The 27,425-nt window shown below is 38.3% G+C and overlaps 9 protein-coding genes across 10 annotated transcripts in view; 2 read left to right on the plus strand and 7 right to left on the minus strand.

The window, feature by feature from the left end:
* Positions 1-27,425, plus strand: part of atrip (ATR interacting protein) — a 486,763-nt gene that overhangs the window by 422,861 nt on the left and 36,477 nt on the right. The window lies entirely within an intron of this gene.
* Positions 1-27,425, plus strand: part of LOC132976955 (CMP-N-acetylneuraminate-beta-galactosamide-alpha-2,3-sialyltransferase 2-like) — a 259,673-nt gene that overhangs the window by 96,964 nt on the left and 135,284 nt on the right. The gene's annotated exons all lie outside the window — the stretch shown is intronic.
* Positions 974-2,800, minus strand: LOC132976925 (transcription factor HES-5-like). Its single transcript, XM_061041201.1, has 2 exons — positions 2,456-2,800; positions 974-2,346 (listed from the first exon to the last, which is right to left on the minus strand). Exons 1-2 carry the CDS (start codon positions 2,576-2,578, stop codon positions 1,927-1,929), a joined length of 543 nt encoding a protein of 180 aa, XP_060897184.1. The 5' UTR covers positions 2,579-2,800; the 3' UTR covers positions 974-1,926.
* LOC132976927 (transcription factor HES-5-like) lies at positions 4,561-6,181 on the minus strand. The gene is made up of 2 exons (XM_061041203.1): positions 6,035-6,181; positions 4,561-5,926 (listed from the first exon to the last, which is right to left on the minus strand). The coding sequence occupies exons 1-2, from the start codon at positions 6,155-6,157 to the stop codon at positions 5,507-5,509; spliced, it is 543 nt and encodes a 180-aa protein (XP_060897186.1). The 5' UTR covers positions 6,158-6,181; the 3' UTR covers positions 4,561-5,506.
* Positions 8,144-9,735, minus strand: LOC132977342 (transcription factor HES-5-like). Its single transcript, XM_061041868.1, has 2 exons — positions 9,613-9,735; positions 8,144-9,504 (listed from the first exon to the last, which is right to left on the minus strand). Exons 1-2 carry the CDS (start codon positions 9,733-9,735, stop codon positions 9,085-9,087), a joined length of 543 nt encoding a protein of 180 aa, XP_060897851.1. The 3' UTR covers positions 8,144-9,084.
* LOC132977343 (transcription factor HES-5-like) lies at positions 12,133-13,586 on the minus strand. Its single transcript, XM_061041869.1, has 3 exons — positions 13,182-13,586; positions 12,897-13,073; positions 12,133-12,809 (listed from the first exon to the last, which is right to left on the minus strand). Exons 1-3 carry the CDS (start codon positions 13,302-13,304, stop codon positions 12,654-12,656), a joined length of 456 nt encoding a protein of 151 aa, XP_060897852.1. The 5' UTR covers positions 13,305-13,586; the 3' UTR covers positions 12,133-12,653.
* On the minus strand, positions 15,301-27,115 carry LOC132976928 (transcription factor HES-5-like). 2 transcript variants are annotated; one of them, XR_009673751.1, is made up of 3 exons: positions 27,008-27,115; positions 26,402-26,898; positions 15,301-16,162 (listed from the first exon to the last, which is right to left on the minus strand). XR_009673751.1 is itself a non-coding variant. In XM_061041204.1 (2 exons), the coding sequence occupies exons 1-2, from the start codon at positions 27,068-27,070 to the stop codon at positions 26,476-26,478; spliced, it is 486 nt and encodes a 161-aa protein (XP_060897187.1). In that variant the 5' UTR covers positions 27,071-27,115; the 3' UTR covers positions 25,406-26,475. The 2 variants fall into 2 exon arrangements, 1 of the variants encoding a protein (XP_060897187.1); XM_061041204.1 differs by lacking the exon at positions 15,301-16,162 and having other exon boundaries at positions 25,406-26,898.
* LOC132976929 (transcription factor HES-5-like) lies at positions 16,158-16,892 on the minus strand. Its single transcript, XM_061041205.1, has 2 exons — positions 16,770-16,892; positions 16,158-16,661 (listed from the first exon to the last, which is right to left on the minus strand). Exons 1-2 carry the CDS (start codon positions 16,890-16,892, stop codon positions 16,242-16,244), a joined length of 543 nt encoding a protein of 180 aa, XP_060897188.1. The 3' UTR covers positions 16,158-16,241.
* On the minus strand, positions 19,640-21,140 carry LOC132976931 (transcription factor HES-5-like). The gene is made up of 2 exons (XM_061041206.1): positions 21,018-21,140; positions 19,640-20,907 (listed from the first exon to the last, which is right to left on the minus strand). Exons 1-2 carry the CDS (start codon positions 21,138-21,140, stop codon positions 20,578-20,580), a joined length of 453 nt encoding a protein of 150 aa, XP_060897189.1. The 3' UTR covers positions 19,640-20,577.

The following is a 27,425-nucleotide window of genomic DNA, read 5'->3' on the forward strand; positions in this document are numbered from 1 at the left end:
TCTGAACTCTGCTCCTCCATGCACATCCCCACAATTCTGCTAGCACCATCACCTGAGCTGCTGCAGGCACCTTGTCCTGGATCCGTTACATCCTGGACTTCCCCTGTGCCTTATTATTACAATGTGTTGTACTGTAACCCAAACCTGCCCTCCGTCAGGTCACTGCATTAAACTGTAACCAGAGCACACATTTAAAATGATCAAGTGCAGTCATAACAAAATGTGTAGTGTAAATGAAGCTCCAGCTTTGAAAGCTGAGCTGCAGTTTGAGGAGATAACTGTCTTAAAGTGTTTAAGGTAAACATTTACATTTTTACTAAAAAGATACCTTTTCAAAATATGTGGGTAACATATTGGTGCTTCAAAGGAATATCCGAAACGTTTATAAGCCGATTTATATAAACAAACATTAACAATTAGATGTTTGTTGCAAGTTGCCAGTTTTAAAAGCTGAGCTCTCTTTTAATCTGTCTCTCTTCAGGTCAAAGGTCTGGATCTATTGTCCCACAGGGCTCTGTGAGTGAGGTTCCTCTGCTTTCCCACACTCTGTCCTTTCACTGCTTTCACTGGAGGAACAATAGAAGTGTGCCTTATGATGCATCTCATTAGACACCATGTAAGACCTCTGAGGGAAATGGTTAAAGTTAAACTTCAACTGAAGGCTAAACCAAAATATTGGTGAAGTAAAGGTATTTTCTTCTACTGTACTTTCCCCCATTGTGTTTTAAATAACTTTAGTGTCTCCACAAAATGAAGTTATATTTGATGCACTATCCCCCCTTAGCAGAAATAGTCATTGAACATCCTTATGTTTAGTTTGCGTTCTTAATATTTGTGGTAGGATAAACATTGCTATATGTGCTTAAAATGGTCTTGTTAATCAATCCATGATTGAGACTTCTATCAGATATATTGATCATGAAAATGAAAGTATAAAGTTTGTTTTCAGGTGACAAATTGACAAACCAAAAAGTTCAAGTTTAGTGTTTGTTTATTTCAGAAAACACAATGAGCCACATAAAGTCTTGCAGCTCCCTCTAGAGGTGATGATACATCACAACAACAACAACTTGTAGATTTCTACAAGACACACTGTACTCAAAGAGAGTAAAGGAACAAGCCTCTTTATAAAAGACAAACCATACATAATATTTGAGGACACAGTCCTCACTGAAGCATGTGAATTTTCTCACAAAGTATCAAGACATTAGAACTTTAAGTAAAAAAAAAAGACATTAAAACACATCTTATTTTTCTTAATAATAGAAAAATTAAATTGAAGTCTGAAAATATACAAAATAAAATTCCCACTAGAAACTATGAGAATACATCAAACAAACCTTTTATAATAAAAGGATAAACATGTTGATCTTAAAATAGATCATTTATCAATAATCACATGAAGTGATCCAAAGTAATGTTCAAGAAATGAACAAGTTAATTCAAAATCAATAACAATTATCAAGAGGTAATAAATACCTCCACATTGTTGCTGCACATGATGTGCAGTCAAACATATAGACATGTATCACATGCAGGAAGTAATAAAAGTATCACAAGAAAAATGTGATGTTAAGAAAACCTTTACAAGAAAGGATAAGAAATTAGATCTTACAACAGATCAGTTATAAAATATCAAATGAAGATCCTTGATGACAATATGTCTTCAATAGGACAGGTCAATGTTTTTGATCAGTATGATCAATAATATTAAAGGATTACAAATGTAACCGGATCTTATACCAGCTATACATAAAGTACAGTGATATAAAACAATTGCTGAAGCAATTAGATTTGGATCATGCAACATGCATGACAAGAATTGAAGAAAAACATTTTCATAAAATCTCATAGATTTCAGTCCAGTATTCTTTGACCAATGTGGTCGTCTCAGTTTGTCTGGTAGTAACTCCAGTCTGTTGGTGTCTACCACGGCCTCCAGGGGGCGCTGTTGACTGGACTCTTCTCTTTGGTGTTGCTGGTCTGGACTGTGGAGCTCAGAGGAGAGAAGTCAGCCTCTCTCAGGTTCTTATCAGAGGAAGGCTGCAGCTTGTTGAAGTGGTTCAGCAGTCTTCTCTGGGACTTCATGTTCACTTGCTGTCTGGACAGAAAGTGTGTCGTCTCTTGGACACACCTGGAGAATCCCTGGTTGACTGCTGCTGAGTTCACAATCTGATGCTGCTGCAGTCGTCTGAGGACACAAACTGTCATCTCCAGGATGTCTGCTTTCTCCAGCTTGGAGTCTGGCTCTTGTTTGAGGAATTCTGGACCCAGGAGAGACTTGAGCTGCTCAATGCTGCTGTTGATTCGCTCTCTGCGTAACTTCTCCACCTGAGGCTTTCTGAGCTGCAGAAAGAAAAAACAAAATCATTAGTCAACTTATTCTGAGAAGCATTTTAGTGTAAAAAGACATCTTCAAATGAAAGGTTTAAGTTTTCTTGGATCTTGAATTTACCTTGTGTGTCAGAGTCAGATGTTCCTGAGAGTTGGTCATTGCTGAAGTGATTGAAGGTGCCATGTCTGGATGTCTGTGCTGTAGAGGTCTCTGTAGAGAGAATCTGATCTCTGCTGGCTTCATCCCTCCTATTTATAGTCCCACATCTCCATATGAATGTGTGGGTTTAGGTCTGACTGGAGTTTCTCACAGTCTCATCCAATCAGAGAGCTCGTTGGGACAATAAGGCATGTGGCGGGGCAACACACTTATTACTCTCAATGCCTGAGGGACAATGATTAGGTCTCAGGGGAACAGCTGGAGGACTGGGGGTAATGGAGAGACACTGACAGAGCTTCTATTTGAATCTGGGAAAGTGTTGACCCTGTAGAGAGAGCAGATCTGCTGCCTGATGCTGGATCAATGACTTTGACTCAGCACATGTCTGTACATGTCTGTACATGTCTGTACATGTCTTTACTTTTACATGGGGAGTTTGTTCTTGGAGCACTTTGTATTTTAAATATGGAAAAAAAATTGTGTACTCTCATCTTCTAAAGTTTTTATCAATTTAAACACTAAATCTATCACGTAAAACTGTTCAATTGTTTTTGCAAAAAGGTATTGTTATCTTTTTTTCTTTTATCATATTTTGATTTGTGCATAATTTTTTTAAAATAGTATTTTTGTTAAAATTTCGGTGAAATCATGGAAAACAATTATTAACTATTGAAAGCACCAAGAAATGCTGTCCAGGTTAGCAGTCATTTGACACGTGCCTCGTTGTCGGTGTGAGTAACAAGTTGAGCACACTTTCCCACACTGCCTCCCTGTATGGTGTGGTCATTGATCCACAATAGGACTTCTGTGGCAGATGCTGGTGTGTTGTTATGGGAACAGACCGTGACATCACCAACCATCTGGAGGGAAAGCACGCCATTGGCTGGCAATAATCTGCCACATAATATCACCAAACATTTTGTCTTGTCATTCATTTGAATCACTCATCTTCAGTATGTTACTTTACTGAATATAACCTGCAGCAAATAACATCATTAGGTTGGAAGAGTTCCAAGGAAGGCAGATGTTTCCTGAAGTGTGCCATATCCCTTTGGAGAATTACTGCTAGTGGTGGGAATTTCACTTAATCTGAACTCGGCTCCTCCATCCACATCCCCACAATTCTGCTAGCACCATCACCTGAGCTGCTGCAGGCACCTTGTCCTGGATCAGTTACATCCTGGACTTCCCCTGTGCCTTATTATTACAATGTGTTGTACTGTAACCCAAACCTGCCCTCCGTCAGGTCACTGCATGAAACTGTAACCAGAGCACACATTTAAAATGATCAAGTGCAGTCATAACAAAATGTGTAGTGTAAATGAAGCTCCAGCTTTGAAAGCTGAGCTGCAGTTTGAGGAGATAACTGTCTTAAAGTGTTTAAGGTAAACATTTACATTTTTACTAAAAAAGATACCTTTTCAAAATATGTGGGTAAGATATTGATGCTTCAAAGGAATATCCGAAACGTTTATAAGCCGATTTATATAAACAAACATTAACAATTAGATGTTTGTTGCAAGGGAAGTTCCAGTTTTAAAAGCTGAGCTCTCTTTTAATCTGTCTCTCTTCAGGTCAAAGGTCTGGATCTATTGTCCCACAGGGCTCTGTGAGTGAGGTTCCTCTGCTTTCCCACACTCTGTCCTTTCACTGCTTTCACTGGAGGAACAATAGAAGTGTGCCTTATGATGCATCTCATTAGACACCATGTAAGACCTCTGAGGGAAATGGTTAAAGTTAAACTTCAACTGAAGGCTAAACCAAAATATTGGTGAAGCAAAGGTATTTTCTTCTACTGTACTTTCCCCCATTGTGTTTTAAATGACTTTAGTGTCTCCACAAAATGAAGTTATATTTGATGCACTATCCCCCCTTAGCAGAAATAGTCATTGAACATCCTTATGTTTAGTTTGTGTTCTTAATATTTGTGGTAGGATAAACATTGCTATATGTGCTTAAAATGGTCTTGTTAATCAATCCATGATTGAGACTTCTATCAGATATATTGATCATGAAAATGAAAGTATAAAGTTTGTTTTCAGGTGACAAATTGACAAACCAAAAAGTTCAAGTTTAGTGTTTGTTTATTTCAGAAAACACAATGAGCCACATAAAGTCTTGCAGCTCCCTCTAGAGGTGATGATACATCACAACAACAACTTGTAGATTTCTACAAGACACACTGTACTCAAAGAGAGTAAAGGAACAACCGTCTTTATAAAAGACAAACCATACATAATATTTGAGGACACAGTCCTCACTGAAGCATGTGAATTTTCTCACAAAGTATCAAAACATTAGAACTAATAGTACAAAAAAAAACATTACAACACATCTGATTTTTCTTAATAGAAAAATTAAATTGAAGTCTGAGAATATATGAAATAAAATTCCCACTGAAAACTGTGAGAATACATCAAACAAACCTTTTATAATAAAAGGATAAACATATTGATCTTAAAATAGATCATTAATCAATAATCACATGAAGTGATCCAAAGTAATGTTCAAGAAATGAACAAGTTAATTCAAAATCAATAACAATTATCAAGAGGTAATAAATACCTCCACATTGTTGCTGCACATGATGTGCAGTCAAACATATAGACATGTATCACATGCAGGAAGTAATAAAAGTATCACAAGAAAAATGTGACGTTAAGAAAACCTTTACAAGAAAGGATAAGAAATTAGATCTTACAACAGATCAGTTATAAAATATCAAATGAAGATCCTTGATGACAATATGTCTTCAATAGGACAGGTCAATGTTTTTGATCAGTATGATCAATAATATTAAAGGATTACAAATGTAACCGGATCTTATACCAGCTATACATAAAGTACAGTGATATAAAACAATTGCTGAAGCAATTAGATTTGGATCATGCAACATGCATGACAAGAATTGAAGAAAAACATTTTCATAAAATCTCATAGATTTCAGTCCAGTATTCTTTGACCAATGTGGTCGTCTCAGTTTGTCTGGTAGTAACTCCAGTCTGTTGGTGTCTACCACGGCCTCCAGGGGGCGCTGTTGACTGGACTCTTCTCTTTGGTGTTGCTGGTCTGGACTGTGGAGCTCAGAGGAGAGAAGTCAGCCTCTCTCAGGTTCTTATCAGAGGAAGGCTGCAGCTTGTTGAAGTGGTTCAGCAGTCTTCTCTGGGACTTCATGTTCACTTGCTGTCTGGACAGAAAGTGTGTCGTCTCTTGGACACACCTGGAGAATCCCTGGTTGACTGCTGCTGAGTTCACAATCTGATGCTGCTGCAGTCGTCTGAGGACACAAACTGTCATCTCCAGGATGTCTGCTTTCTCCAGCTTGGAGTCTGGCTCTTGTTTGAGGAACTCTGGACCCAGGAGAGACTTGAGCTGCTCAATGCTGCTGTTGATTCGCTCTCTGCGTAACTTCTCCACCTGAGGCTTTCTGAGCTGCAGAAAGAAAAAACAAAATCATTAGTCAACTTATTCTGAGAAGCATTTTAGTGTAAGAAGACATCTTCAAATGAAAGGTTCAGTTTTCTTGGATCTTGAATTTACCTTGTGTGTCAGAGTCAGATGTTCCTGAGAGTTGGTCATTGCTGAAGTGATTGTAGGTGCCATGTCTGGATGTCTGTGCTGTAGAGGTCTCTGTAGAGAGAATCTGATCTCTGCTGGCTTCATCCCTCCTATTTATAGTCCCACATCTCCATATGAATGTGTGGGTTTGGGTCTGCATGGACTTTCTCACAGTCTCATCCAATCAGAGAGCTCGTTGGGACAATAAGGCATGTGACGCGGCAACACACTTATTACTCTCAATGCCTGAGGGACAATGATTAGGTCTCAGGGGAACAGCTGGAGGACTGGGGGTAATGGAGAGACACTGACAGAGCTTCTATTTGAATCTGGGAAAGTGTTGACCCTGTAGAGAGAACAGATCTGCTGCCTGATGCTGGATCAATGACTTTGACTCAGCACATGTCTGTACATGTCTGTACATGTCTTTACTTTTACATGGGGAGTTTGTTCTTGGAGCACTTTGTATTTTAAATATGGAAAAAACATTTTACACTTTCATCTTCTAAAGTTTTTATCAATTCAAACACTAAATTGATCACGTAGAACAATTCAATTATATTTGTAAAAAAAAAAGTGAATAGTTATCTTTTTTCTTTTATCACATTTTGATTTTTGCATCATTTTTTTAAAATAGTATTTTTGTTAAAATTTCGGTGAAATCATGGAAAACAATTATTAACTATTGAAAGCACCAAGAAATGCTGTCCAGGTTAGCAGTCATTTGACACGTGCCTCGTTGTCGGTGTGAGTAACAAGTTGAGCACACTTTCCCACACTGCCTCCCTGTATGGTGTGGTCATTGATCCACAATAGGACTTCTGTGGCAGATGCTGGCTGTGTGTTGTTATGGGAACAGACCGTGACATCACCAACCATCTGGAGGGAAAGCACGCCATTGGCTGGCAATAATCTGCCACATAATATCACCAAACATTTTGTCTTGTCATTCATTTGAATCACTCATCTTCAGTATGTTACTTTACTGAATATAACCTGCAGCAAATAACATCATTAGGTTGGAAGAGTTCCAAGGAAGGCAGATGTTTCCTGAAGTGTGCCATATCCCTTTGGAGAATTACTGCTAGTGGTGGGAATTTCACTTAATCTGAACTCTGCTCCTCCATCCACATCCCCACAATTCTGCTAGCACCATCACCTGAGCTGCTGCAGGCACCTTGTCCTGGATCAGTTACATCCTGGACTTCCCCTGTGCCTTATTATTACAATGTGTTGTACTGTAACCCAAACCTGCCCTCCGTCAGGTCACTGCATGAAACTGTAACCAGAGCACACATTTAAAATGATCAAGGGCAGTCATAACAAAATGTGTAGTGTAAATGAAGCTCCAGCTTTGAAAGCTGAGCTGCAGTTTGAGGAGATAACTGTCTTAATGTGTTCAGGGTAAACATATACATTTTTACTAAAAAGATACCTTTTCAAAATATCTGGGTAACATATTGGTGCTTCAAAGGAATATCCGAAACGTTCATAAGCCGATTTATATAAACAAACATTAACAATTAGATGTTTGTTGCAAGTTGCCAGTTTTAAAAGCTGAGCTCTCTTTTAATCTGTCTCTCTTCAGGTCAAAGGTCTGGATCTATTGTCCCACAGGGCTCTGTGAGTGAGGTTCCTCTGCTTTCCCACACTCTGTCCTTTCACTGCTTTCACTGGAGGAACAATAGAAGTGTGCCTTATGATGCATCTCATTAGACACCATGTAAGACCTCTGAGGGAAATGGTTAAAGTTAAACTTCAACTGAAGGCTAAACCAAAATATTGGTGAAGCAAAGGTATTTTCTTCTACTGTACTTTCCCCCATTTTGTTTTAAATGACTTTAGTGTCTCCACAAAATGAAGTTATATTTGATGCACTATCCCCCCTTAGCAGAAATAGTCATTGAACATCCTTATGTTTAGTTTGTGTTCTTAATATTTGTGGTAGGATAAACATTGCTATATGTGCTTAAAATGGTCTTGTTAATCAATCCATGATTGAGACTTCTATCAGATATATTGATCATGAAAATGAAAGTATAAAGTTTGTTTTCAGGTGACAAATTGACAAACCAAAAAGTTCAGGTTTAGTGTTTGTTTATTTCAGAAAACACAATGAGCCACATAAAGTCTTGCAGCTCCCTCTAGAGGTGATGATACATCACAACAACAACTTGTAGATTTCTACAAGACACACTGTACTCAAAGAGAGTAAAGGAACAACCGTCTTTATAAAAGACAAACCATACATAATATTTGAGGACACAGTCCTCACTGAAGCATGTGAATTTTCTCACAAAGTATCAAAACATTAGAACTTTAAGTAAAAACAAACAAACATTAAAACACATCTTATTTTTCTTAATAGAAAAATTAAATTGAAGTCTGAGAATATATGAAATAAAATTCCCACTGAAAACTGTGAGAATACATCAAACAAACCTTTTATAATAAAAGGATAAACATGTTGATCTTAAAATAGATCATTAATCAATAATCACATGAAGTGATCCAAAGTAATGTTCAAGAAATGAACAAGTTAATTCAAAATCAATAACAATTATCAAGAGGTAATAAATACCTCCACATTGTTGCTGCACATGATGTGCAGTCAAACATATAGACATGTATCACATGCAGGAAGTAATAAAAGTATCACAAGAAAAATGTGACGTTAAGAAAACCTTTACAAGAAAGGATAAGAAATTAGATCTTATAACAGATCAGTTATGAAATATCAAATGAAGATCCTTGATGACAATATGTCTTCAATAGGACGGGTCAATGTTTTTGATCAGTATGATCAATAATATTAAAGGATTACAAATGTAACCGGATCATATACCAGCTATACATAAAGTACAGTGATATAAAACAATTGCTGAAGCAATTAGATTTGGATCATGCAACATGCATGACAAGAATTGAAGAAAAAAAAACATTTTCATAAAATCTCATAGATTTCAGTCCAGTATTCTTTGACCAATGTGGTCGTCTCAGTTTGTCTGGTAGTAACTCCAGTCTGTTGGTGTCTACCACGGCCTCCAGGGGGCGCTGTTGACTGGACTCTTCTCTTTGGTGTTGCTGGTCTGGACTGTGGAGCTCAGAGGAGAGAAGTCAGCCTCTCTCAGGTTCTTATCAGAGGAAGGCTGCAGCTTGTTGAAGTGGTTCAGCAGTCTTCTCTGGGACTTCATGTTCACTTGCTGTCTGGACAGAAAGTGTGTCGTCTCTTGGACACACCTGGAGAATCCCTGGTTGACTGCTGCTGAGTTCACAATCTGATGCTGCTGCAGTCGTCTGAGGACACAAACTGTCATCTCCAGGATGTCTGCTTTCTCCAGCTTGGAGTCTGGCTCTTGTTTGAGGAACTCTGGACCCAGGAGAGACTTGAGCTGCTCAATGCTGCTGTTGATTCGCTCTCTGCGTAACTTCTCCACCTGAGGCTTTCTGAGCTGCAGAAAGAAAAAACAAAATCATTAGTCAACTTATTCTGAGAAGCATTTTAGTGTAAGAAGACATCTTCAAATGAAAGGTTCAGTTTTCTTGGATCTTGAATTTACCTTGTGTGTCAGAGTCAGATGTTCCTGAGAGTTGGTCATTGCTGAAGTGATTGTAGGTGCCATGTCTGGATGTCTGTGCTGTAGAGGTCTCTGTAGAGAGAATCTGATCTCTGCTGGCTTCATCCCTCCTATTTATAGTCCCACACCTCCATATGAATGTGTGGGTTTGGGTCTGACTGGACTTTCTCACAGTCTCATCCAATCAGAGAGCTCGTTGGGACAATAAGGCATGTGGCGGGGCAACACACTTATTACTCTCAATGCCTGAGGGACAATGATTAGGTCTCAGGGGAACAGCTGGAGGACTGGGGGTAATGGAGAGACACTGACAGAGCTTCTATTTGAATCTGGGAAAGTGTTGACCCTGTAGAGAGAACAGATCTGCTGCCTGATGCTGGATCAATGACTTTGACTCAGCACATGTCTGTACATGTCTTTACTTTTACATGGGGAGTTTGTTCTTGGAGCACTTTGTATTTTAAATATGGAAAAAACATTTTACACTTTCATCTTCTAAAGTTTTTATCAATTCAAACACTAAATTGATCACGTAGAACAATTCAATTATATTTGTAAAAAAAAAAGTGAATAGTTATCTTTTTTCTTTTATCACATTTTGATTTTTGCATCATTTTTTTAAAATAGTATTTTTGTTAAAATTTCGGTGAAATCATGGAAAACAATTATTAACTATTGAAAGCACCAAGAAATGCTGTCCAGGTTAGCAGTCATTTGACACGTGCCTCATTGTCGGTGTGAGTAACAAGTTGAGCACACTTTCCCACACTGCCTCCCTGTATGGTGTGGTCATTGATCCACAATAGGACTTCTGTGGCAGATGCTGGCTGTGTGTTGTTATGGGAACAGACCGTGACATCACCAACCATCTGGAGGGAAAGCACGCCATTGGCTGGCAATAATCTGCCACATAATATCACCAAACATTTTGTCTTGTCATTCATTTGAATCACTCATCTTCAGTATGCTACTTTACTGAATATAACCTGCAGCAAATAACATCATTAGGTTGGAAGAGTTCCAAGGAAGGCAGATGTTTCCTGAAGTGTGCCATATCCCTTTGGAGAATTACTGCTAGTGGTGGGAATTTCACTTAATCTGAACTCTGCTCCTCCATGCACATCCCCACAATTCTGCTAGCACCATCACCTGAGCTGCTGCAGGCACCTTGTCCTGGATCAGTTACATCCTGGACTTCCCCTGTGCCTTATTATTACAATGTGTTGTACTGTTACCCAAACCTGCCCTCCGTCAGGTCACTGCATGAAACTGTAACCAGAGCACACATTTAAAATGATCAAGTGCAGTCATAACAAAATGTGTAGTGTAAATGAAGCTCCAGCTTTGAAAGCTGAGCTGCAGTTTGAGGAGATAACTGTCTTAAAGTGTTTAAGGTAAACATTTACATTTTTACTAAAAAAGATACCTTTTCAAAATATGTGGGTAAGATATTGATGCTTCAAAGGAATATCCGAAACGTTTATAAGCCGATTTATATAAACAAACATTAACAATTAGATGTTTGTTGCAAGGGAAGTTCCAGTTTTAAAAGCTAAGCTCTCTTTTAATCTGTCTCTCTTCAGGTCAAAGGTCTGGATCTATTGTCCCACAGGGCTCTGTGAGTGAGGTTCCTCTGCTTTCCCACACTCTGTCCTTTCACTGCTTTCACTGGAGGAACAATAGAAGTGTGCCTTATGATGCATCTCATTAGACACCATGTAAGACCTCTGAGGGAAATGGTTAAAGTTAAACTTCAACTGAAGGCTAAACCAAAATATTGGTGAAGCAAAGGTATTTTCTTCTACTGTACTTTCCCCCATTGTGTTTTAAATGACTTTAGTGTCTCCACAAAATGAAGTTATATTTGATGCACTATCCCCCCTTAGCAGAAATAGTCATTGAACATCCTTATGTTTAGTTTGTGTTCTTAATATTTGTGGTAGGATAAACATTGCTATATGTGCTTAAAATGGTCTTGTTAATCAATCCATGATTGAGACTTCTATCAGATATATTGATCATGAAAATGAAAGTATAAAGTTTGTTTTCAGGTGACAAATTGACAAACCAAAAAGTTCAGGTTTAGTGTTTGTTTATTTCAGAAAACACAATGAGCCACATAAAGTCTTGCAGCTCCCTCTAGAGGTGATGATACATCACAACAACAACTTGTAGATTTCTACAAGACACACTGTACTCAAAGAGAGTAAAGGAACAACCGTCTTTATAAAAGACAAACCATACATAATATTTGAGGACACAGTCCTCACTGAAGCATGTGAATTTTCTCACAAAGTATCAAAACATTAGAACTTTAAGTAAAAACAAACAAACATTAAAACACATCTTATTTTTCTTAATAGAAAAATTAAATTGAAGTCTGAGAATATATGAAATAAAATTCCCACTGAAAACTGTGAGAATACATCAAACAAACCTTTTATAATAAAAGGATAAACATGTTGATCTTAAAATAGATCATTTATCAATAATCACATGAAGTGATCCAAAGTAATGTTCAAGAAATGAACAAGTTAATTCAAAATCAATAACAATTATCAAGAGGTAATAAATACCTCCACATTGTTGCTGCACATGATGTGCAGTCAAACATATAGACATGTATCACATGCAGGAAGTAATAAAATTATCACAAGAAAAATGTGACGTTAAGAAAACCTTTACAAGAAAGGATAAGAAATTAGATCTTACAACAGATCAGTTATAAAATATCAAATTAAGATCCTTGATGACAATATGTCTTCAATAGGACAGGTCGATGTTTTTGATCAGTATGATCAATAATATTAAAGGATTACAAATGTAACCGGATCATATACCAGCTATACATAAAGTACAGTGATATATAACAATTGCTGAAGCAATTAGATTTGGATCATGCAACATGCATGACAAGAATTGAAGAAAAACATTTTCATAAAATCTCATAGATTTCAGTCCAGTATTCTTTGACCAATGTGGTCGTCTCAGTTTGTCTGGTAGTAACTCCAGTCTGTTGGTGTCTACCACGGCCTCCAGGGGGCGCAGTTGACTGGACTCTTCTCTTTGGTGTTGCTGGTCTGGACTGTGGAGCTCAGAGGAGAGAAGTCAGCCTCTCTCAGGTTCTTATCAGAGGAAGGCTGCAGCTTGTTGAAGTGGTTCAGCAGTCTTCTCTGGGACTTCATGTTCACTTGCTGTCTGGACAGAAAGTGTGTCGTCTCTTGGACACACCTGGAGAATCCCTGGTTAACAGCTGCTGAGTTCACAATCTGATGCTGCTGCAGTCGTCTGAGGACACAAACTGTCATCTCCAGGATGTCTGCTTTCTCCAGCTTGGAGTCTGGCTCTTGTTTGAGGAACTCTGGACCCAGGAGAGACTTGAGCTGCTCAATGCTGCTGTTGATTCGCTCTCTGCGTAACTTCTCCACCTGAGGTTTTCTGAGCTGCAGAAAGAAAAAACAAAATCATTAGTCAACTTATTCTGAGAAGCATTTTAGTGTAAGAAGACATCTTCAAATGAAAGGTTCAGTTTTCTTGGATCTTGAATTTACCTTGTGTGTCAGAGTCAGATGTTCCTGAGAGTTGGTCATTGCTGAAGTGATTGAAGGTGCCATGTCTGGATGTCTGTGCTGTAGAGGTCTCTGTAGAGAGAATCTGATCTCTGCTGGCTTCATCCCTCCTATTTATAGTCCCACATCTCCATGTGAATGTGTGGGTTTGGGTCTGACTGGAGTTTCTCACAGTCTCATCCAATCAGAGAGCTCGTTGGGACAATAAGGCATGTGACGCGGCAACACACTTATTACTCTCAATGCCTGAGGGACAATGATTAGGTCTCAGGGGAACAGCTGGAGGACTGGGGGTAATGGAGAGACACTGACAGAGCTTCTATTTGAATCTGGGAAAGTGTTGACCCTGTAGAGAGAACAGATCTGCTGCCTGATGCTGGATCAATGACTTTGACTCAGCACATGTCTGTACATGTCTGTACATGTCTGTACATGTCTTTACTTTTACATGGGGAGTTTGTTCTTGGAGCACTTTGTGTTTTAAATATGGAAAAAAAAATGTGTACTCTCATCTTCTAAAGTTTTTATCAATTCAAACACTAAATCTATCACGTAAAACTGTTCAATTGTTTTTGCAAAAAGGTATTGTTATCTTTTTTCTTTTATCAGATTTTGATTTGTGCATCATTTTTTTAAAATAGTATTTTTGTTAAAATTTCGGGGGAAATCATGGAAAACAATTATTAACTATGTAAAGCACCAAGAAATGCTGTCCAGGTTAGCAGTCATTTGACACGTGCCTCGTTGTCGGTGTGAGTAACAAGTTGAGCACACTTTCCCACACTGCCTCCCTGTATGGTGTGGTCATTGATCCACAATAGGACTTCTGTGGCAGATGCTGGCTGTGTGTTGTTATGGGAACAGACCGTGACATCACCAACCATCTGGAGGGAAAGCACACCATTGGCTGGCAATAATCTGCCTCATAATATCACCAAACATTTTGTCTTGTCATTCATTTGAATCACTCATCTTCAGTATGTTACTTTACTGAATATAACCTGCAGCAAATAACATCATTAGGTTGGAAGGTTCCAAGGAAGGCAGATGTTTCCTGAAGTGTGCCATATCCCTTTGGAGAATTACTGCTAGTGGTGGGAATTTCACTTAATCTGAACTCTGCTCCTCCATCCACATCCCCACAATTCTGCTAGCACCATCACCTGAGCTGCTGCAGGCACCTTGTCCTGGATCAGTTACATCCTGGACTTCCCCTGTGCCTTATTATTACAATGTGTTGTACTGTAACCCAAACCTGCCCTCCGTCAGGTCACTGCATGAAACTGTAACCAGAGCACACATTTAAAATGATCAAGTGCAGTCATAACAAAATGTGTAGTGTAAATGAAGCTCCAGCTTTGAAAGCTGAGCTGCAGTTTGAGGAGATAACTGTCTTAAAGTGTTTAAGGTAAACATTTACATTTTTACTAAAAAGATACCTTTTCAAAATATCTGGGTAACATATTGGTGCTTCAAAGGAATATCTGAAACGTTTTACAGCCGATTTATATAAACAAACATTAACAATTAGATGTTTGTTGCAAGGGAAGTTCCAGTTTTAAAAGCTGAGCTCTCTTTTAATCTGTCTCTCTTCAGGTCAGAGGTCTGGATCTATTGTCCCACAGGGCTCTGTGAGTGAGGTTCCTCTGCTTTCCCACACTCTGTCCTTTCACTGCTTTCACTGGAGGAACAATAGAAGTGTGCCTTATGATGCATCTCATTAGACACCATGTAAGACCACTGAGGGAAATGGTTAAAGTTAAACTTCAACTGAAGGCTAAACCAAAATATTGGTGAAGTAAAGGTATTTTCTTCTACTGTACTTTCCCCCATTGTGTTTTAAATGACTTTAGTGTCTCCACAAAATGAAGTTATATTTGATGCACTATCCCCCCTTAGCAGAAATAGTCATTGAACATCCTTATGTTTAGTTTGTGTTCTTAATATTTGTGGTAGGATAAACATTGCTATATGTGCTTAAAATGGTCTTGTTAATCAATCCATGATTGAGACTTCTATCAGATTTATTGAGTATGAAAATGAAAGTATAAAGTTTGTTTTCAGGCGACAAATTGACAAACCAAAAAGTTCAGGTTTAGTGTTTGTTTATTTCAGAAAACACAATGAGCCACATAAAGTCTTGCAGCTCCCTCTAGAGGTGATGATACATCACAACAACAACAACTTGTAGATTCCTACAAGACACACTGTACTCAAAGAGAGTAAAGGAACAAGCGTCTTTATAAAAGACAAACCATACATAATATTTGAGGACACAGTCCTCACTGAAGCATGTGAATTTTCTCACAAAGTATCAAAACATTAGAACTTTAAGTAAAAAAACAACAACATTACAACACATCTTATTTTTCTTAATAATAGAAAAATTTAATTTAAATCTGAGAATATATGAAATAAAATTCCCACTGAAAACTGTGAGAATACATCAAACAAACCTTTTATAATAAAAGGATAAACATGTTGATCTTAAAATAGATCATTTATCAATAATCACATGAAGTGATCCAAAGTAATGTTCAAGAAATGAACAAGTTAATTCAAAACCAATAACAATTATCAAGAGGTAATAAATACCTCCACATTGTTGCTGCACATGATGTGCAGTCAAACATATAGACATGTATCACATGCAGGAAGTAATAAAAGTATCACAAGAAAAATGTGATGTTAAGAAAACCTTTACAAGAAAGGATAAGAAATTAGATCTTATAACAGATCAGTTATAAAATATCAAATGAAGATCCTTGATGACAATATGTCTTCAATAGGACAGGTCAATGTTTTTGATCAGTATGATCAATAATATTAAAGGATTACAAATGTAACCGGATCATATACCAGCTATACATAAAGTACAGTGATATAAAACAATTGCTGAAGCAATTAGATTTGGATCATGCAACATGCATGACAAGAATTGAAGAAAAACATTTTCATAAAATCTCATAGATTTCAGTCCAGTATTCTTTGACCAATGTGGTCGTCTCAGTTTGTCTGGTAGTAACTCCAGTCTTTAGGTGTCTACCACGGCCTCCAGGGGGCGCTGTTGACTGGACTCTTCTCTTTGGTGTTCCTGGTCTGGACTGTGGAGCTCAGAGGAGAGAAGTCAGCCTCTCCCAGGTTCTTATCAGAGGAAGGCTGCAGCTTGTTGAAGTGGTTCAGCAGTCTTCTCTGGGACTTCATGTTCACTTGCTGTCTGGACAGAAAGTGTGTCGTCTCTTGGACACACCTGGAGAATCCCTGGTTAACAGCTGCTGAGTTCACAATCTGATGCTGCTGCAGTCGTCTGAGGACACAAACTGTCATCTCCAGGATGTCTGATTTCTCCAGCTTGGAGTCTGGCTCTTGTTTGAGGAACTCTGGACCCAGGAGAGACTTGAGCTGCTCAATGCTGCTGTTGATTCGCTCTCTGCGTAACTTCTCCACCTGAGGCTTTCTGAGCTGCAGAAAGAAAAAACAAAATCATTAGTCAACTTATTCTTGGAAACATTTTAGTGTAAAAAGACATCTTCAAATGAAAGGTTTAGTTTTCTTGGATCTTGAATTTACCTTGTGTGTCAGAGTCAGATGTTCCTGAGAGTTGGTCATTGCTGAAGTGATTGAAGGTGCCATGTCTGGATGTCTGTGCTGTTGAGGTCTCTGTAGAGAGAATCTGATCTCTGCTGGCTTCATCCCTCCTATTTATAGTCCCACATCTCCATATGAATGTGTGGGTTTGGGTCTGACTGGACTTTCTCACAGTCTCATCCAATCAGAGAGCTCGTTGAGACAATAAGGCATGTGGGGCGGCAGCACGCTTATTGCTGTTAATGCCTGAGGGACAATGATTAGATCTCAGGGGAACAGGTGGAGGACTTTGGACTGATAGAGACACAGTCAAAGAGGTCTGTGAGAATCTGGGAAAGTATTGACCATGTAGAGAGAGCAGATCTGCTGCCTGAGGGTGGGATCACTGGCGTTGACTGGGAAAATGACATCATACATGTGTGGGAATGTCATTCTGTTTAACCTTCTGTCAGGAAAGTGACTCGGGGCACTTCAGCACTCAACAGGGGGAAACAGAGCAGATACCTAATCATTTATCGCCTTATTTGAGAATATTAAATAAACTTGAGCTTTTGCTCAGTGTCAAGTCATTTTTTTAACTATGTAAAGGACTTCCAATTGCTTTATGCATGTATGGTGCTCGATGAATACATTTGCCTTCCTTAATATATTAGTTGAACATCATGAACAAACTTAATACAATGCAAACTTAAGGATAAAGTGTTAATGAAACAGCAATCCATCAGTGATACAGAGTTGTGTGATGAATGCTCTACTAGGTTTGAAATACTGTATTTCCTCTTTATTGCATGCAACGTAAGCAAGACAACTATCCTGCTGTCCAGATGTAGCCTAACAGAGTCATTTGACACGTGCCTCGTTGTCGGTGTGAGTAACAAGTAGAGCGCACTTTCCCACACTGACTCCCATTATGCTGTGGTCATTGCTCGACAAAAGGGACTTGTGTGGCAGATGCTGGCTGAGTGTTGTTATGGTAACAGGACCTGACATCACCAACCATCTGGAGGGAAAGCGCGCCATTGGCTGTCTCTAACATTTCATACAATTTGAATTTTTAGGGGTTTGTTCAAAATTTTAACTCAAATTATTTATCATTTCACATTTTCAGCTCCAAATCATTCTCATGCTTTCTAAATTAACTTAATTTGATCAAACTTTCAGTAATGAAAATGACTCATCACATAATAAATTCAGCTCTTGACCTGGGGGTGGGGGGGCCAGAGGGATCTTGGGTGGCAGCTGTTTCCTGAAGTGTGCCAAATCCCTTTGGAGAATTACTTCCGTGCTGGTGGGATTGATGTCCTTTATACTCCTTTCTGCTCTCCAGAGCTTTCCCACACTCTGTGTATTAGCAGAAAATACTGTAGGCCTTTGCCCCTCTATAAATGGTTTTTAGATACCCCGTTCTAGGAGTGTGTGGTGTCAATGGTAGAACTTAATGTCCCCTAAAGAAATAATTCTGACACATACATATGATCCATATTTCTAGAAAACTTAATTTGGAGGTACTTCTGTATCATTTTTGGGTCCGCCCGTTAGAGTGAACTTTTTTATTTCCCTGTTTTGTCGACTGAGGTCAGGCAAGAGTAATACTAAAGGAAAAATAAACTTAAATGAAGTTGATAGTAGCCAACACCGTACATGTCAGATCTTACAGAAATAACGACTACGATCATTTTAGAAGAGTTCCAAATTTAAAGATGGTCTTAAAAACTTTTTTGAGTCATAGTTGATCGCAATAAAATGGAGTTCAGATACTGATGTGCATGAAAATGTTAGAGAACGAGATAAATGTAACAAGTAAAGAAATTAAGCCAAAGTGGCCCCAAAGCTAACCCCTTAATAGTTTTTAAAAACGGTAAATGCTTAGTTGATCAAACAGACGATGGATGTGTGGTTCTCTGTTGGGTCACAACAACTTTACAGATACATTCTTTGGTCAAGTGAAAACCTTTTTCTCGAACTTCACTTGTTTCATTTTCACGAGGGGGAAGAAGACCAGACTTTGTTTCTTGCCCCTCTGAATTTCACCACACCTGTTGGAAAAATGCCTTTCTTTTTTAAAGCGTTGGTAGAGTCCTCCTCAGGTTTAGATTTATAAATCAAAAACAAATGTCTGCAGACCTAGTTTAACATGTTAGCTTCTGTTGTCAGACAGTCATTTGCAGAAAGGATCATCGTAAGTGTCCTGTTTTTTCCGAAGTGGACTTGAGCTTGTTTTAATTTTTTTGTTTTTACAAAGTTGATGCCCCATGTTTTGAATAGCATTGTTTTTATTTGAATTAATATACTGTACATTTTTCTTAATTTTGATGAAAAAAATATTTAACCTTACTGAATGAATCTGAAAATACTTCAAAAAGATGTTAATACTAACTTGTATCAGAGAAACAGTTCAAATTGAAGTTAAAAAGAAGTTACAAATTTTGGTGCCAGGCTGCCTTACATCTCTCAAAGGTCAAAGGTCAGGGTCTATTGTCCCACAGGGCTCTGTGAGTTAGCTTCCTCTGCTTTCCCACACGTCATTTCACTGGATGAGTGTGCCTTATTATGCATCACACTTTTTACAGTATCTGAACTAAACGTCTACAATAAATGCCTTAAACCAACAATCGTTAAAATGGGGACTTTGTCTTGAGTCACATTTCCTAGATAACGAGGCATCCCTGAAAATCTTACTTGAATCTAAACCTCATCCGTAGTTTTACACTGAACAGATATGTCATGACAATAACATTAAAATGAATATGCTTAATGTTGCTTCATTCATCATTCAAGTGTTTGAAAGATTATAAAAATCCATAATTTCAGTTAGATTTTAAAAAAAACACATTACAACAAAAAAATTGCAGTTTGCATTGTTTTTTATTGAACAAGGCACATGAAGGAAGATGAAGTAAGAAAGCTCCATCTAGAGGTGATGATGCATCACAACAGCAGCTTGTAGATTTCTACAAGACACACTGTACTCAAAGAGAGTAAAGGAACAACCGTCTTTATAAAAGACACATGACGTTTGAGCACACAGTACTCACTTTATCTTGAGACTTGTTTTCAATATGGATTAAACAAATTAACCCTTCAACAGTCTTTCTTAATAATCAGTTAATATAATTGATTATCAAAATGCAAACATTGTGAGGTCAGTGGAAAACTGACGATATGACATTTAAACCATCCTCTAAAGGAAATAAACTTACATTGATCTTGAAACAGATCATTTTTAAATAATCAATGTTCATGCCTTCCTAAGAAGAAACAAATGACACCATTATTTTTTTCACTTTGACAAGCAGGTCATCAAATAAGTATCACAAGAAAATTGTGACATAAGGAAATCCTTTGAATGAAAAGGAGTAAGCATTTAAATCTGAACAGATCTCTTTAAAATGTTTTAGAAACAAAAATGAACCCTAGTCCATACGGGCATCGTTTTATCATTATAATAATAGCAAATAAAAAGATAACAAATGTTACCGTAGCATACTAAGATATATGTAAACAGAAATACCACATGTATATGCATAGCAAATATTTAAAGGTGGTATCCGGTACAGGAATTATTATTATAATTGCTGATGCAATTAGTTTATGTTCATGCAACATGCATGACAATGACAAGTTCTCTTTCTTAAAAGAATTGTTTTTGCTCTCATTTCCCATGAAAAGGGAAAAGCCTTCTGTAAAAACAGAAGAACAAGTCTTTGAAATTTCACAGAATTCAGTCCAGAAATATTTGACCAATGTGGTCGTCTCAGTTTGTCTGGTAGTAACTCCAGTCTTTAGGTGTCTACCACGGCCTCCAGGGGGCGCTGTTGACTGGACTCTTCTCTTTGGTGTTGCTGGTCTGGACTGTGGAGCTCAGAGGAGAGAAGTCAGCCTCTCTCAGGTTCTTATCAGAGGAAGGCTGCAGCTTGTTGAAGTGGTTCAGCAGTCTTCTCTGCTGGTGATTCTGCTGCTGCAGTCGTCTGAGGACACAAACTGTCATCTCCAGGATGTCTGCTTTCTCCAGCTTGGAGTCTGGCTCTTGTTTGAACTCTGGACCCAGGAGAGACTTGAGCTGCTCAATGCTGCTGTTGATTCGCTCTCTGCGTAGCTTCTCCACCTGAGGCTTTCTGAGCTGCAGAAAGAAAAAACAAAAATCATTAGACAACTTATTCTGAGAAGCATTTTAGTGTAAAAAGACATCTTCAAATGAAAGGTTTAAGTTTTCTTGGATCTTGAATTTACCTTGTGTGTCAGAGTCAGATGTTCCTGAGAGTTGGTCATTGCTGAAGTGATTGAAGGTGCCATGTCTGGATGTCTGTGCTGTAGAGGTCTCTGTAGAGAGAATCTGGTCTCTGCTGGCTTCATCCCTCCTATTTATAGTCCCACATCTCCATATGAATGTGTGGGTTTGGGTCTGACTGGAGTTTCTCACAGTCTCATCCAATCAGAGAGCATGGTTGCACAATAAAAGATTACACGCTGCGAATGGTTTCATTGGTAAAAGGGCAATGGGTTAGATATCAGGGGAACAGGTGGTGGACTTAGGGGTGAAGTTCAGGATCTCTTAGAGCTCTGTGTGAATCTGGGAAAGTCTTGACCCTAAGGCAGATCTGCTGGCTGATGCTGGGATCAATGACTTTGACTCAGAACACGCTCAGTCAAATTTAAAGATTCTTACTATTTTACCTTTAGATGAAGTACAGTTAGATATCAAGAAATCTATTATGTTTGCAAGGTTGCAATAATCCGACAAACTTTATTTTAAAATCCAAATGATATTGTGTCATTACCTAATTTCCGACCAGCACTTTAATGTATGCTACATTTTTTTCAGCATTCAGTCAAATTTTATGTCAATTAAAACTTGAGGGGCACAGCAGTTTGAGTGTTACTGGTATGTCTCTCTCTATTTTTTTTTTTAATAAACTGTTCAGTTTTCATATGTACGCCTGGTTGGTCTGTGTGGGTTGCATGTTGGTCTGAGTTTCCCACAGTGACTCTTTGAATGCTGTGGTCAGTGAATAATGAATAATGAATTGACGCTGGAAGTGTTTTGTCGTAGAAACAGAGCCATGAAGGGTTACATCATTTATTTCACACATTTTGGACTCAACCTCCAATGACACATTTTTTTTTTACCATCGAATCATAAAAGTAGTGTTACATGACCAACTATCGAAATGTTAGCTCCATAGTTGAGGACGGAGGGTTGAAGCAGGTGTTTCCTGAAGTGTGCCAAATCCCTCTGGAGAGAAAGGAGGGAAGGGGAGGGGGGGCAACTCAGATAATCCTAAACTTTGTCTTCCAGAGTTTTCCCACACAACGCCTGTGAGTTTCAGCCCTTCTGAAGCCATGTGTCTATATTAACAAACATTACCTATATTTTAAATATTTACATTAGTCACTTATTTTAACACATCACTGTGGCTTTTAAAATGTTCTTACAACAGAAGATGGACTGCTGTGCCATAAACTCTCTGTTAAATGTAAAAAAAAACATCACAAAACCTGGAATGTTCAGGAGTTTATCAGCCCAACGATTCAGAGATCAATAACCTTGAATAACAATCCTTTTGCACATTTCTTAATTGACCAGTTTGCAGAACCCCAATTGTTGTGAAGGGTATTTGATCAAGAAGAAAAACATTTTTAAATGAAGCATACAGTTATTTTAACTGCTTAGGAACTTTTTGTAGCAGGGTCATTTGAATCTGTCTCTCTTCAGGTCAGAGGTCGGGATCTATTGTCCCACAGGGCTCTGTGAGAGAGTTTCCTCTGCTTTCCCACACTCTCTGCTTTCACTTCAGGAACAATTGAAGTGTGCCTCATTATGCACCACTTACGACATGTCTGACCCCTTTAAATAGGAACCTTGTCATTGTTAGAGTTTTAACACTGAAGTGTCTTAAACGTCTTAAAATTGCAGCAAAATCCTTTTAGAAATGATCGTTTTAATTCACTCATTTATAATACATTTTCAGGAATAGCTTTACTTGAACCACTTTTGGTATGTTTTATCATTCAAATATTTGAGGAATGCCATGTGCCTCCCACATTTAAAGGGACATTGCAAATCGATGACACAAGCTCAGGAATGTTACAATTCGCAGACTTTGTTTTCACTAGAAGATGTGAACCCAATAAATTAAGAAAGCTTCAGCTGAAGTTGATACTGAATCACAATGACAACTTGTAGTTTTGTTCAAGACTCGCTTTTCTCAGAAATAGAAAAAAACAAAACACTAATGATTCATGAATTCTTTGAGTACACGATACTCTATTAAGTATGAGAATATTTTTTAAATGGATAAATGTTTGCACATGCTCAAGAAGAAAAACACACTACTGATCTGGTCATTATAGCTAATCCCCTCCCCCCCCCCCCCCCCCCCCCCCCCCCCCCCCACCTCATCATTTTTATCTAATTTCTCTTTTATAGCTTCTAGCTACTTTTTAATTGTTTCTATCTATTTTAATTGCTTACTTATCGTCTTAGATCTTCAGTCCTCTTTGTCTCAGCCTAAGTTGCCTGGGTTATTATGAGCTATTATGTTGCTAATGATGTTCGGATTCTGATGTGGGTCGGGGTTTTGTTTGGGTTTTTTTTACTGTGGGGGTTTTGTTGTTGTTGTTGTTGGTTAGGTGTTTCAATCCTACAGTTACTCTGTTGTTGTGCTGTTTTTGTTGTTGTTGTTGTTTGGGTTCTTTTGCTTTGTTATGCTCCTGCATGTGTCAAAGCACTTTGTGAAACTCTTGTTTTTAAAAGTCCTACAGCTACAAATAAAGCTATTCAATTTCATTGATTCTTTTAAAAGGAACTACATTGACACATGAATATCCCGACAAGAAAACACTGAACAAAGCTTTTACAGTAAACAGAACACATTATAATAATATTTTTTTAATAGTTTAACAATAAGATCAGAAATAACCAAGAGTTACATGGTAAATGGACTTGAGCTTGTATAGCACCTTTCTAGTCTTTTGACTACTCAGAGAGCTTTTCCACCGCAGGTCACACTTACACATTCACACACTGATGGTAGAGGCTGCTGTGTGAAGTGACCATCAGAAGACCCAATCCCATTCACACACATGCACATGCCACCGCCGAAGCAGCGGGAGCAATTGGGGGTTCAGTTTCTTACCTAAGGAAACATCGCACATGTTGCTGCGGGAGCTGGGGATCAAACTCCCGACCTTCTGGTTGAGAGACGACCGACTCTACCAACTGAGCAACAGCCACCCATGTACCCCTTTTGCATTGGTGTAATAATGCATGGCAAGCAGTTTAAATTTTTGTCATTTAGCAAAACTGTTATGAAAAGTGCATGAACAGTTCGATTTTACAAATGATCAGCCGCAGGAATCAAGCATCACAGTAAGAAAACCTGCCAATAAAGACAATCCAATCTTCTGAATCATTTGATCAGTGACAATTATAACATTAAGTATTGATGCTGGGATCAATGACATTGACTTGGTGTTTGCTCAAATTGTTCACCCTTGTCCTTAAGTTTGTGTGTGTACATTTATACATCCATGATAAAATAATCCATGTGCTTATGACAGGGTTGTACTTTAAGCATGCAATTATTTTAATGTAAAACCAAACATACTTTAGACAGCAATGTAAGGCACTTTAAACCAACTTGTGATTTTTATATCATTTTTTGCATTTCTTTATTCTAAATTCGGATAGAGAAGAACTTCATTAATTGTCGGGTGAAAATTCTGGGAGGAATGTAGTCATAATGGTGTCCAGATGTAGCAGGTGTGTCGGCTCAGTGTGCTGTGGCTGGTAGTTTGTGTGAGTAGAAAGTAGCCCCCAGTTTCCCACGCAGTCTTTGCATGATGTGGTCAGTGCACAAAAAAAGAGACTTTGAAAGGAGCTTTTGTGAATGATGCCGGTGCTGTGTAATAATAGAGGCACAGCCTGACGTCATCAACCATCTGGAGGGAAAGAACACCATTAGTGTCCCTCAAGGCTTAAAACTGTGTTAAATACAACCAAAAATAAATGACATGTTCACCAACATACCAATATGGCACCCCATATTTTTAGCTTCTAACTGTAGGATATTTAAATAAACAGTTATTAAAGAGTATTTCTGTATTTTACTGGATTAGATATTTCAGATCTGTAGTTGAGTGTGTGTGTGTGTGTGTGTGTGTGTGCTCCTTTGAGCATTTTAACATGATGACGCTTGATTTGTAATATAGTGTAACATTTGTAATTATTTTATTTGTTTCAAGCGAGAGCTCAAGATTTCAGTCAGAAATGCCCTAAATCTTTTCCCATCACTGTCCACATGCTGAATTATAAGTTGCATGGGAATTAAATCTCTGCATTTTTTGTCCTACAAAAACAAGAAGAGCTTCATGTTTCCTCTTAATTTTGATGACCTATAGTGACCCTATACATGAAATATGAGTTTATCAAATTTTGTAGGGTGAAATATTGACTAGGCTTTCATTAAATAAAAAAAATACTCAACCGTGCTTGTTTGAAATGCTGCTCTCTGATTTCATATGAGATTATGAAAAAGCACTCTAGCAATGGAAAATTCTGAATTACCACAGTGTAGATCTTCATCAACATGTAAAACAGGAACACAACAAGCAGGTGATTAGATTTTTTTGTTGTTTATTGAACAAAAGTCAATGGTAAAGAAGGACATGGGATATGTCCACGTGATGACACATCACAACATTAACTTGGCAACATCACCAAGGCACACTGTACTCAAACTGAGTAGAGGAACAATCGTCTTCACAAAAGTCACCAATCACTACGACAAAAATCATCAATCAGACTCAAATTAAACATTTTTGAAATGAAGGATATCTGCACTTCTAAAAGAAGTGAGGAGGAAACACTGACCTTAGAACAGATCATGTTATGATAATCACAAAGTGATAAAAGTAGGTTAGAACCCAGATCAATCAATCAATCTTCACAAAAAAAGAAGAAAGAAAAAGTATCACAGAGATCTCAGACAGATTAAGGTACATCAGAAAACCTTTTAGATCAAAGGATGAAATTATGATCCTAAAACAGATCCATTTGTACAGATTACTATCAAAAGTTCAACCCAATTGTTTCTCCATGTCCACACGGTGGACCATTGGAGTATAAAAAAGTTAGCTGGTAATCATCATTTGACCTCATACCACCAAAAAGTGATAAATAGCTTTGTACTTCAGACTTGCTTCAAGCCACATTCATTTGTTTCTCAAGGAAATTTGTTTTTTTCTTAACCAGAAATTCAGGAAAAGAGTCCATTCAATTTTTAAAATTGATAAAGGACAAAATACAACCGATCAGTATGATCTATAAAAGGAAACGATAAGTAGGACCACATTATATAGAACCTATAAATGAAGTCAGTTAGGTTTTACATTAATTGCAGTTGCAATCAGGCGTTTCATGCAACATGCATGTAAAGATTTCAATTTTCTTATTTGAAAAATATGTTGGCATCATCAAATTTCACAGAATTCAGTCCAGTAATCCAGTGATTTATAACAATTGCTGATGCAATTAGATTTAAATCATGCAACATGCATGACTAGATTTCAACTTTTCTCATTTGGAAAATAAATGTTGTTGTCATGAATCTCACAGAATTCAGTCCAGTAATATTTGACCTAAGTGGTCGTCTCAGTTTGTCTGGTAGTAACGCCAGTCTTTAGATGTCTACCACGGCCTCCAGGGGGCGCTGTTGACTTGACTCTTCTCTTTGGTGTTGCTGGTCTGGACTGTGGAGCTCAGAGGAGAGAAGTCAGCCTCTCTCAGGTTCTTATCAGAGGAAGGCTGCAGCTTGTTGAAGTGGTTCAGCAGTCTTCTCTGGGACTTCATGTTCACTTGCTGTCTGGACAGAAAGTGTGTCGTCTCTTGGACACACCTGGAGAATCCCTGATGGACAGCTGCTTTGTGCACAGCTTGATTCTGCTTCTGCAGTCGTCTGAGGACACAAACTGTCATCTCCAGGATGTCTGCTTTCTCCAGCTTGGAGTCTGGCTCTTGTTTGAGGAACTCTGGACCCAGGAGAGACTTGAGCTGCTCAATGCTGCTGTTGATTCGCTCTCTGCGTAACTTCTCCACCTGAGGCTTTCTGAGCTGCAGAAAGAAAAAACAAAATCATTAGTCAACTTATTCTGAGAAACATTTTAGTGTAAAAAGACATCTTCAAATGAAAGGTTTAAGTTTTCTTGGATCTTGAATTTACCTTGTGTGTCAGAGTCAGATGTTCCTGAGAGTTGGTCATTGCTGAAGTGATTGTAGGTGCCATGTCTGGATGTCTGTGCTGTAGAGGTCTCTGTAGAGAGAATCTGATCTCTGCTGGCTTCATCCCTCCTATTTATAGTCCCACATCTCCATATGAATGTGTGGGTTTAGGTCTGGGAGAAGTTTCTCACAGTCTCATCCAATCAGAGAGCTTGTTGAGACAATAAAAGATTACACGCGCCGAATGGTTTTAATGGTAAAGGGGCAATGGGTTAGATCTCAAGGGAACAGGTGGTGGACTTAGGGGTGAAAGCTACAGACCTAAAGAGCTCTGTGTGAATCTGGGAAAGTCTTGACCCTATAGCAGATCTGCTGGCTGATGCTGGGATCAATGACTTTGACTGAGCTCAACTGGGAGA

Source organism: Labrus mixtus, chromosome 7 (genome assembly GCF_963584025.1).
Source record: "Labrus mixtus chromosome 7, fLabMix1.1, whole genome shotgun sequence".
Taxonomy (NCBI): Eukaryota; Metazoa; Chordata; class Actinopteri; order Labriformes; family Labridae; genus Labrus; species Labrus mixtus.

Bases quoted from the DNA above. Each gene is read 5' to 3' on its own strand.
- LOC132976925 (XM_061041201.1), bottom strand. From the start codon at position 2,578: ATGAAGCCAGCAGAGATCAGATTCTCTCTACAGAGACCTCTACAGCAC. The intron at 2,347-2,455 runs GTAAATTCAAGA...TTCTTTCTGCAG, and splicing joins ATCTGACTCTGACACACAAG to CTCAGAAAGCCTCAGGTGGA.
- LOC132976927 (XM_061041203.1), bottom strand. From the start codon at position 6,157: ATGAAGCCAGCAGAGATCAGATTCTCTCTACAGAGACCTCTACAGCAC. The intron at 5,927-6,034 runs GTAAATTCAAGA...TTCTTTCTGCAG, and splicing joins ATCTGACTCTGACACACAAG to CTCAGAAAGCCTCAGGTGGA.
- LOC132977342 (XM_061041868.1), bottom strand. From the start codon at position 9,735: ATGAAGCCAGCAGAGATCAGATTCTCTCTACAGAGACCTCTACAGCAC. The intron at 9,505-9,612 runs GTAAATTCAAGA...TTCTTTCTGCAG, and splicing joins ATCTGACTCTGACACACAAG to CTCAGAAAGCCTCAGGTGGA.
- LOC132977343 (XM_061041869.1), bottom strand. From the start codon at position 13,304: ATGAAGCCAGCAGAGATCAGATTCTCTCTACAGAGACCTCTACAGCAC. The intron at 13,074-13,181 runs GTAAATTCAAGA...TTCTTTCTGCAG, and splicing joins ATCTGACTCTGACACACAAG to CTCAGAAAACCTCAGGTGGA. The intron at 12,810-12,896 runs GTGAACTCAGCA...GTGAACATGAAG, and splicing joins GACTGCAGCAGCATCAGATT to TCCCAGAGAAGACTGCTGAA.
- LOC132976929 (XM_061041205.1), bottom strand. From the start codon at position 16,892: ATGAAGCCAGCAGAGATCAGATTCTCTCTACAGAGACCTCAACAGCAC. The intron at 16,662-16,769 runs GTAAATTCAAGA...TTCTTTCTGCAG, and splicing joins ATCTGACTCTGACACACAAG to CTCAGAAAGCCTCAGGTGGA.
- LOC132976931 (XM_061041206.1), bottom strand. From the start codon at position 21,140: ATGAAGCCAGCAGAGACCAGATTCTCTCTACAGAGACCTCTACAGCAC. The intron at 20,908-21,017 runs GTAAATTCAAGA...TTCTTTCTGCAG, and splicing joins ATCTGACTCTGACACACAAG to CTCAGAAAGCCTCAGGTGGA.
- LOC132976928 (XM_061041204.1), bottom strand. From the start codon at position 27,070: ATGGCACCTACAATCACTTCAGCAATGACCAACTCTCAGGAACATCTG. The intron at 26,899-27,007 runs GTAAATTCAAGA...TTCTTTCTGCAG, and splicing joins ATCTGACTCTGACACACAAG to CTCAGAAAGCCTCAGGTGGA.